General features: G+C 48.3%; 1 protein-coding gene across 4 annotated transcripts in view; it reads left to right on the top strand.

Annotated features, from left to right (window-relative positions):
- Positions 1 to 2,572: 2,572 nt before the first annotated feature.
- LOC135529536 (proto-oncogene vav-like) overlaps positions 2,573 to 9,594 on the top strand; it is a 42,760-nt gene continuing 35,738 nt past the window's right edge. For 3 of the 4 annotated variants that reach the window (XM_064958224.1, XM_064958221.1, XM_064958223.1), the window contains exons 1-3: positions 2,573 to 2,632; positions 3,259 to 3,367; positions 9,452 to 9,544. In XM_064958224.1, the coding sequence (XP_064814296.1) occupies positions 3,341 to 3,367; positions 9,452 to 9,544 (120 nt within the window). In that variant the 5' untranslated portion in view covers positions 2,573 to 2,632; positions 3,259 to 3,340. The remainder of the gene's footprint in view (positions 2,633 to 3,258; positions 3,368 to 9,451; positions 9,545 to 9,594) is intronic. The other variant, XM_064958222.1, reaches the window with a different exon arrangement.

Genomic DNA, 9,594 nt, shown 5'->3' with positions numbered 1-9,594 from the left:
TAGCCTAGTGGTTAGAGTGTTGGACTAGTAACCGAAAGGTTGCAAGTTCGAATCCCCGAGCTGACAAGGTACAAATCTGTCGTACTGCCCCTGAACAGGCAGTTAACCCACTGTTCCTAGGCCGTCATTGAAAATAAGAATTTGTTCTTAACTGACTTGCCTAGTAAAATAAAGGTAAAATAAAATAAAAATTTTAATTAAAATAACACAGCCAGTACACAGCCCAGAACACAGTCAGAACACAGCCACAACCTTTAAACAGCACAGTCAAGGGGCGTCCACATACTTATGGCCATATAGTGTCCATGCAGTACCAGTCTACTGTCTCTCAGCAGTTGGTTGGTCTGCCCTCTTCCTTCTCGTCTACTTCAGGTTTCACTTCTCTCTCTCGCTCTCACTTATTTCTCTCTATCTCTCTCTGTCTCTCTCTCTCTCTCTCTCTCGCTTTCACTTTCTCTCTCTCTCTCTGTCTCTCTCTCTCTCTCTCTCTCTCTCTCTCGCTCTCACTTCTCTCTCTCTCTCTCTCTCTCTCTCTCTCGCTCTCACTTCTCTCTCTCTCTCTCTCTCTCTCTCTCGCTCTCACTTCTCTCTCTCTCTGTCTCTCTCTCTCTCTCTCTCTCTCTCTCTCTCTCGCTCTCACTTCTCTCTCTCTCTCTCTCTCTCTCTCGCTCTCACTTCTCTCTCTCTCTCTCTCTCTCTCTCTCTGTCTCTCTCTGTCTCTCTCTCGCTAGAGAGTCTTCTTCAAGACGCTGCAGTTTCGGTCTCTCTCTCTCTCTCCATCCAGTTGCTGAGTCATAGCAAAACTGTAAGACAGAGAGGGAGCAATGGAAGCATTCCAGTATATTGTCCCTCTCGTTTCCTTTCATAATTAGGTTCCGTTTTCTATCTGCTAAACAGCTCACCACCAGCAAAACGACAGCAATTAAATATCTAGCATATTTATCTAAAAAGTCTCTTTACATCTTTCTATGTCATCCCATGTCTCTCTATGTCATCCCATGTGTCTCTATGTCATCCCATGTCTCTCTATGTCACTCCATGTCTCTCTATGTCATCCCATGTCTCTCTATGTCATCCCATGTCTCTCTATGTCATCCCATGTCTCTCTATTCCATCCCATGTCTCTCTATGTCATCCCATGTCTCTCTATGTCATCCCATGTCTCTCTATGTCATCCCACATCCCTGTATGTCATCCCATGTCTCTTTATGTCACCCCATGTCTCTCTATGTCATCCCATGTCTCTCTATGTCATCCCATGTCTCTCTATGTTATCCCATGTCTCTCTATGTCATCCCATGTCTCTCTATGTCATCCCATGTCTCTCTATGTCATCCCATGTCCCTGGATGTCACCCCATGTCTCTCTATGTCATCCCATGTCTCTCTATGTCATCCCATGTCTCTCTATGTTATCCCATGTCTCTCTATGTCATCCCATGTCTCTCTATGTCATCCCATGTCTCTATGTCATCCCATGTCTCTCTATGTCATCCCATGTCTCTCTATGTCATCCCATGTCCCTGGATGTCATCCCATGTCTCTCTATGTCATCCCATGTCTCTCTATGTTATCCCATGTCTCTCTATGTCATCCCATGTCTCTCTATGTCATCCCATGTCTCTCTATGTCATCCCATGTCCCTGTATGTCATCCCATGTCTCTTTGTCACCCCATGTCTCTCTATGTCATCCCATGTCTCTCTATGTCATCCCATGTCTCTCTATGTCATCCCATGTCTCTCTATGTCATCCCATGTCTCTCTATGTTATCCCATGTCTCTCTATGTCATCCCATGTCTCTCTATGTCATCCCATGTCTCTCTATGTCATCCCATGTCCCTGGATGTCATCCCATGTCTCTCTATGTCATCCCATGTCTCTCTATGTCACCCCTGTATGTCTGTGTTTCAGGTGATAGATACCTTGTCCATTCTGTCCTACTCCCCCATCTCCATCCAGAAGGGTTTCCAGTAAGTTACCAAACTCTATAAACTTAACCATTCTCCTTTCTTCTTTATTGGAACGTAGAACACTATCTTTATGTATTCTCTCTCTCCCCACCTCCCCAATTTCTCCCCTCTCTCTCTCTCTCTCCCCACCTCCCCCATCTCTCTCTCTCCCCACCTCCCCCATCTCTCTCTCTCCCCACCTCCCCATCTCTCTCTCTCCCCACCTCCCCCATCTCTCCCCACATCCCCCATCTCCCCCTCTCTCTCTCTCTCTCTCTCTCTCCCCCCCACCTCTCCCATCTCTCCCCTCTCTCTCCCCCCCCTCTCTCATCTCTCCCCTCACTCTCTCTCTCTCCCCCCTCCCCCATCCCCCCCCCTCTCTCTCTCTCTCTCTCTCTCTCTCTCTCTCCCCCACCTCTCCCATCTCTCCCCCTCTCTCTCTCCCCCACCTCTCCCATCTCTCCCCTCACACTCTCTCTCTCCCCCACCTCTCCCATCTCTCCCCCTCTCTCTCTCTCTCTCTCTCTCTCTCCCCACCTCTCCCATCTCTCCCCTCACTCTCTCTCTCTCTCCCCACCTCTCCCATCTCTCCCCCTCTCTCTCTCTCTCTCTCCAGGTCTTTCCCAATAGATGGCTGTATTGCTGATGATGATATCTACAACGGTCTCTCTGACCAGATTGAGTAAGTTACTGTGTGTATGTGTGTGTATGTGTGTGTGTGTGTGTGTGTGCGTGTATATGTGTTGAATCATAATGACTAATTGGATCCTCCCTCTCTCTCCCTTCCTCCCCCTCTCTCTCCCTTCCACCCCTCTCTCTCTCTCCCTTCCTCCCTCTCTCTCCCTTCCTTCCCCCTCTCTCTCCCCTCCCTCCCCTCCCCTCTCCCTCCCTCCCTTCCCCTCTCTCTCCCTCCCATCTCTCTCTCCCCCCCTCTCCCCCCTCTCTCCCCCATCTCTCTCCCTCCTCTCTCTCCCTCTCCCCCTTCTCTCCCCCTCCCCTTTCTCTCTCCCTTCCCTCTCTCTCTCCCTCCCCTCTCTCTCCCTCCCCTCTCTCTCTCTCTCCCTCCCCTCTCTCACCCTCCCCTCTCTCTCCCTCCCCTCTCTCTTTCTCTCTCCCTCCACTCTCTCTCTTCCTCCCCTCCTCTCTCTCTCCCTCCCCTCTCTCTTTCTCTCACCCTCCCCTCTCTCTCCCTCCCCTCTCTCTCCCTCCCCTCTCTCTTTCTCTCTCCCTCCACTCTCTCTCTCCCTCCCCTCCTCTCTCTCCCCCTCCCCTCTCTCTCTCTCTCCCTCCCCTCTCTCCCCCTCTCAGTGAAACAGTGGATGAGGATGATGACCTTTATGACTGTGTGGAGGATGAGGAGAATGAGGGGGATGAGATATATGAAGACCTGATGAGGGCCGATGAGCCATCGGAGACGGTGAGAGAATACAACGGTCAATACTACCAGAGATGTGTTAACTCAGCTCCTTTGTTTTCACACTTAAATGATGGGGGAGCTGTTTTTACACTCGGGAATGGTAATTTTATTGTTTGTGTATTGGTTCTGTTATGGTTGTGTTATTGTTGTGTATTGGTTGTGTATTGGTTCTGTTATGGTTCTGTTATGGTTTTGTTATGGGTTTGTTATGGTTGTGTTATGGTTGTGTTATGGTAGTGTTGTGGTTGTGTTATGGTTGTGTTGTGTTATGGGCTTGTTATGGTTGTGTTATGGTTGTGTTATGGTTCTGTTACGGGTTTGTTATGGTTGTGTTATGGTTGTGTAATTGTGGTTGTGTTATGGGTTTGTTATGGTTGTGTTATGGGTTTGTTATAGTTGTGTTATGGTTGTGTTATGGTTGTGTTATGGTTGTGTTATGGGTTTGTTATAGTTGTGTTATGGTTGTGTTTTGGTTGTGTTATGGTTGTGTTATGGGCTTGTTATGGTTGTGTTGTGTTATGGGTTTGTTATGGTTGTGTTATGGTTGTGTTATGGTTATGTTATGTTGTGTTATGGGTTTGATATGGGTGTGTTATGGTTGTGTTATGGTTGTGTTGTGTTATGGGTTTGTTATGGTTGTGTTATGGTTGTGTTATGGTTGTGTTGTGTTATGGGTTTGTTATGGTTCTGTAATTGTGGTTGTATTATGGTTGTGTTATGGTTGTGTTATGGTTGCGTTGTGTTATGGTTGTGTTATGGTTGTGTTATGGGTTTGTTTTGGTTGTGTTTTGGTTGTGTAATTATGGTTGTGTTATGGTTGTGTTATGGGCTTGTTATAGTTGTGTTATGGGTTTGTTATGGTTGTGTTATGGTTGTGTTATGGTTGTGTTACGGGTTTGTTATGGGTGTGTTATGGGTGTGTTATGGTTGTGTTATGGGTGTGTTATGGTTGTGTTATGGTTGTGTTGTGTTATGGGTTTGTTATGGGTGTGTTATGGTTGTGTTATGGTTGTGTTATGGGTGTGTTATGGTTGTGTTATGGTTGTGTTATGGGTTTGTTATGGTTGTATAATTGTGGTTGTATTATGGTTGTGTTATGGTTGTGTTATGGTTGTGTTATGGTTGTGTTATGGTTTTGTTATGGTTGCGTTGTGTTATGTTTGTTTTATGGTTGTGTTATGGGTTTGTTATGGTTGTGTTATGGTTGTGTTATGGGTTTGTTATGGTTGTGTTATGGTTGTGTTATGGGTTTGTTATGGTTGTGTTATGGTTGTGATATGGGTTTGTTATGGTTGTGTTATGGTTGTGTTATGGGTTTGTTATGGTTGTGTTATGGTTGTGTAATTATGGTTGTGTTATGGGTTTGTTATGGTTGTGTTATGGTTGTGTTATGGTTGTGTTATGGTTCAGCAGAAGATGGAGGTGGATAAGAGAGAATGCTGTTGTGTTATGGTTGTGTTATGGTTGTGTTATGGTTGTGTTATGGGTTTGTTATGGTTGTGTTATGGTTGTGTTATGGGTTTGTTATGGTTGTGTTATGGTTGTGTAATTATGGTTGTGTTATGGGTTTGCTATGGTTGTGTTATGGGTTTGTTATGGTGTGTTATGTTTGCGTTATGGGTTTGTTATGGTTGTGTTATGGTTGTGTTATTACATTTACATTTACATTTAAGTCATTTAGCAGACGCTCTTATCCAGAGCGACTTACAAATTGGTGAATTCACCTTCTGACATCCAGTGGAACAGCCACTTTACAATAGTGCATCTAAATCATTAAGGGGGGGTGGTGAGAAGGATTACTTATCCTATCCTAGGTATTCCTTGAAGAGGTGGGGTTTCAGGTGTCTCCGGAAGGTGGTGATTGACTCCGCTGTCCTGGCGTCGTGAGGGAGTTTGTTCCACCATTGGGGGCCAGAGCAGCGAACAGTTTTGACTGGGCTGAGCGGGAACTGTACTTCCTCAATGGTAGGGAGGCGAGCAGGCCAGAGGTGGATGAACGCAGTGCCCTTGCTTGGGTGTAGGGCCTGATCAGAGCCTGGAGGTACTGCGGTGCCGTTCCCCTCACAGCTCCGTAGGCAAGCACCATGGTCTTGTAGCGGATGCGAGCTTCAACTGGAAGCCAGTGGAGAGAGCGGAGGAGCGGGGTGACGTGAGAGAACTTGGGAAGGTTGAACACCAGACGGGCTGCGGCGTTCTGGATGAGTTGTAGGGGTTTAATGGCACAGGCAGGGAGCCCAGCCAGCAGCGAGTTGCAGTAATCCAGACGGGAGATGACAAGTGCCTGGATTAGGACCTGCGCCGCTTCCTGTGTGAGGCAGGGTCGTACTCTGCGGATGTTGTAGAGCATGAACCTACAGGAACGGGCCACCGCCATGATGTTGGTTGAGAACGACAGGGTGTTGTCCAGGATCACGCCAAGGTTCTTAGCGCTCTGGGAGGGGGACACAATGGAGTTGTCAACCATGATGGCGAGATCATGGAACGGGCAGTCCTTCCCCGGGAGGAAGAGCAGCTCCGTCTTGCCGAGGTTCAGCTTGAGGTGGTGATCCGTCATCCACACTGATATGTCTGCCAGACATGCAGAGATGCGATTCGCCACCTGGTCATCAGAAGGGGGAAAGGAGAAGATTAATTGTGTGTCGTCTGCATAGCAATGATAGGAGAGACCATGTGAGGTTATGACAGAGCCAAGTGACTTGGTGTATAGCGAGAATAGGAGAGGGCCTAGAACAGAGCCCTGGGGACACCAGTGGTGAGAGCGCGTGGCGAGGAGACAGATTCTCGCCACGCCACCTGGTAGGAGCGACCTGTCAGGTAGGACGCAATCCAAGCGTGGGCCGCGCCGGAGAGATGCCCAACTCGGAGAGGGTGGAGAGGAGGATCTGATGGTTCACAGTATCGAAGGCAGCCGATAGGTCTAGAAGGATGAGAGCAGAGGAGAGAGAGTTAGCTTTAGCAGTGCGGAGCGCCTCCGTGATGCAGAGAAGAGCAGTCTCAGTTGAATGACTAGTCTTGAAACCTGACTGATTTGGATCAAGAAGGTCATTCTGAGAGAGATAGCGGGAGAGCTGGCCAAGGACGGCACGTTCAAGAGTTTTGGAGAGAAAAGAAAGAAGGGATACTGGTCTGTAGTTGTTGACATCGGAGGGATCGAGTGTAGGTTTCTTCAGAAGGGGTGCAACTCTCGCTCTCTTGAAGACGGAAGGGACGTAGCCAGCGGTCAGGGATGAGTTGATGAGCGAGGTGAGGTAAGGGAGAAGGTCCCCGGAAATGGTCTGGAGGAGAGAGGAGGGGATAGGGTCGAGCGGGCAGGTTGTTGGGCGGCCGGCCGTCACAAGAAGCGAGATTTCATCTGGAGAGAGAGGGGAGAAAGAGGTCAGAGCACAGGGTAGGGCAGTGTGAGCAGAACCAGCGGTGTCGTTTGACTTAGCAAACGAGGATCGGATGTCGTCGACCTTCTTTTCAAAATGGTTGACGAAGTCATCTGCAGAGAGGGAGGAGGGGGGAGGGGAGGAGGATTCAGGAGGGAGGAGAAGGTGGCAAAGAGCTTCCTAGGGTTAGAGGCAGATGCTTGGAATTTAGAGTGGTAGAAAGTGGCTTTAGCAGCAGAGACAGAGGAGGAAAATGTAGAGAGGAGGGAGTGAAAGGATGCCAGGTCCGCAGGGAGGCGAGTTTTCCTCCATTTCCGCTCGGCTGCCCGGAGCTCTGTTCTGTGAGCTCGCAATGAGTCATCGAGCCACGGAGCGGGAGGGGAGGACCGAGCCGGCCTGGAGGATAGGGGACATAGAGAGTCAAAGGATGCAGAAAGGGAAGAGAGGAGGGTTGAGGAGGCAGAGTCAGGAGAAAGGTTGGAGAAGGTATGAGCAGAGGGAAGAGATGAAAGGATGGAAGAGGAAAGAGTAGCGGGGAGAGAGAGCGAAGGTTGGGACGGCGCGATACCATCCGAGTAGGGGCAGTGTGGGAAGTGTTGGATGAGAGCGAGAGGGAAAAGGATACAAGGTAGTGGTCGGAGACTTGGAGGGGAGTTGCAGTGAGGTTAGTGGAAGAACAGCATCTAGTAAAGATGAGGTCGAGCGTATTGCCTGCCTTGTGAGTAGGGGGGAAGGTGAGAGGGTGAGGTCAAAAGAGGAGAGGAGTGGAAAGAAGGAGGCAGAGAGGAATGAGTCAAAGGTAGACGTGGGGAGGTTAAAGTCGCCCAGGACTGTGAGAGGTGAGCCGTCCTCAGGAAAGGAGCTTATCAAGGCATCAAGCTCATTGATGAACTCTCCGAGGGAACCTGGAGGGCGATAAATGATAAGAATGTTAAGCTTGAAAGGGCTGGTAACTGTGACAGCATGGAATTCAAAGGAGGCGATAGATAGATGGGTAAGGGGAGAGAGAGAGAATGACCACTTGGGAGAGATGAGGATCCCGGTGCCACCACCCCGCTGACCAGAAGCTCTCGGGGTGTGCGAGAACACGTGGGCGGACGAAGAGAGAGCAGTAGGAGTAGCAGTGTTATCTGTGGTGATCCATGTTTCCGTCAGTGCCAGGAAGTCGAGGGACTGGAGGGAGGCATAGGCTGAGATGAACTCTGCCTTGTTGGCCGCAGATCGGCAGTTCCAGAGGCTACCGGAGACCAGGAACTCCACGTGGGTCGTGCGCGCTGGGACCACCAGATTAGGGTGGCCGCGGCCACGCGGTGTGGAGCGTTTGTATGGTCTGTGCAGAGAGGAGAGAACAGGGATAGATAGACACATAGTTAACAGGGTACAGAAGAGGCTACGCTAATGCAAAGGAGATTGGAATGACAAGTGGACTACACGTCTCGAATGTTCAGAAAGTTAAGCTTACGTAGCAAGAATCTTATTGACTAAAATGATTGAAATGAAACAGTACTGCTGGAGTAGGCTAGCTGGTAGTGGCTGCGATGTTGACACTACACTAATCAAGTCGTTCCGTCGAGTGTAATAGTTTCTACAGTGCTGCTATTCGGGGGCTAGCTGGCTAGCTAGCAAGGTTGATTGCGTTCCGTTACTTTAAAAGAACGACAATAGCTGGCTGGCTAACCTAGAAAATCGCTCTAGGCTACACAATTGTCTTAGATACAAAGACGGCTATGTAGCTAGCTAGCTACGATCAAACAAAACAAACCGTTGTACTGTAATAGTTACTACAGTGCTGCTATTCGGGGGCTAGCTGGCTAGCTACGTTAGAAGAACGACAATAGCTGGCCAGCTAACCTAGAAAATCGCTCTAGACTACACAATTGTCTTAGATACAAAGACGGCTATGTAGCTGGCTAGCTACGATCAAACAAATCAAACCGTTGTACTGTAATGAAGTGAAATGAAAATGTGATACTACCTGTGGAACGACGCGGAATGTTGACCGGGTAGTTGGAGTTCAATTCGGTAGAGGTTGGCTAGCTGTTGGCTAGCTAGCTAGCAGCATTTCCTACGTTAAGGACGACAAATAGCTGGCTAGCTAACCTCGGTAAATTAAGATAATCACTCTAAGTCTACACACTCTAAACTGCACAATTATCTTGGATACGAAGACAACTATGTAGCTAGCTGACACTACGCTAATCGAGTCGTTCAGTTGAGTGTAATAGTTTCTACAGTGCTAGTGGACAGTGGATGTTAGCTAGCTGCTTAGCTAGCTGCTGGGCAGATACGTTAGGACGACGAAATACGATAATTATGCAATTGTCGTTGATACAAAGACGGCTATGTAGCTGGCTAAGAAGAAGTTGCTAAGATTAGACAAATCAAACCGTTGTACTATAACGAAATGTAATGAAAAGTTATAAAAAGTTATACTACCTGCGGACCGAAGTGTAGATGCGGCCGCTCGCTCCAACCGGAACCGGAAACAGCTGTTATGGTTCAGCAGAAGATGGAGGTGGATAAGAGAGAATGCTGTTGTGTTATGGTTGTGTTATGGTTGTGTCATGGTTCAGCAGAAGATGGAGGTGGATAAGAGAGAATGCTGTTGTGTTATGGTTGTGTTATGGTTGTGTCATGGTTCAGCAGAAGATGGAGGTGGATAAGAGAGAATGCTGTTGTGTTATGGTTGTGTTATGGTTGTGTCATGGTTCAGCAGAAGATGGAGGTGGATAAGAGAGAATGCTGCCTGCAGGAGATCAGACTGACAGAGGAGAAATACACTGACACGCTGGAATCCATATTACAGGTATTACTTTTTCTCTCTGTCCTCCTTCTCTCTTTCTCTCTGTCCTCTTT

This window comes from Oncorhynchus masou, unplaced genomic scaffold, assembly GCF_036934945.1.
Source record: "Oncorhynchus masou masou isolate Uvic2021 unplaced genomic scaffold, UVic_Omas_1.1 unplaced_scaffold_1178, whole genome shotgun sequence".
NCBI lineage: Eukaryota > Metazoa > Chordata > Actinopteri > Salmoniformes > Salmonidae > Oncorhynchus > Oncorhynchus masou.
This window is presented reverse-complemented; position numbering and strand designations above follow the sequence as displayed.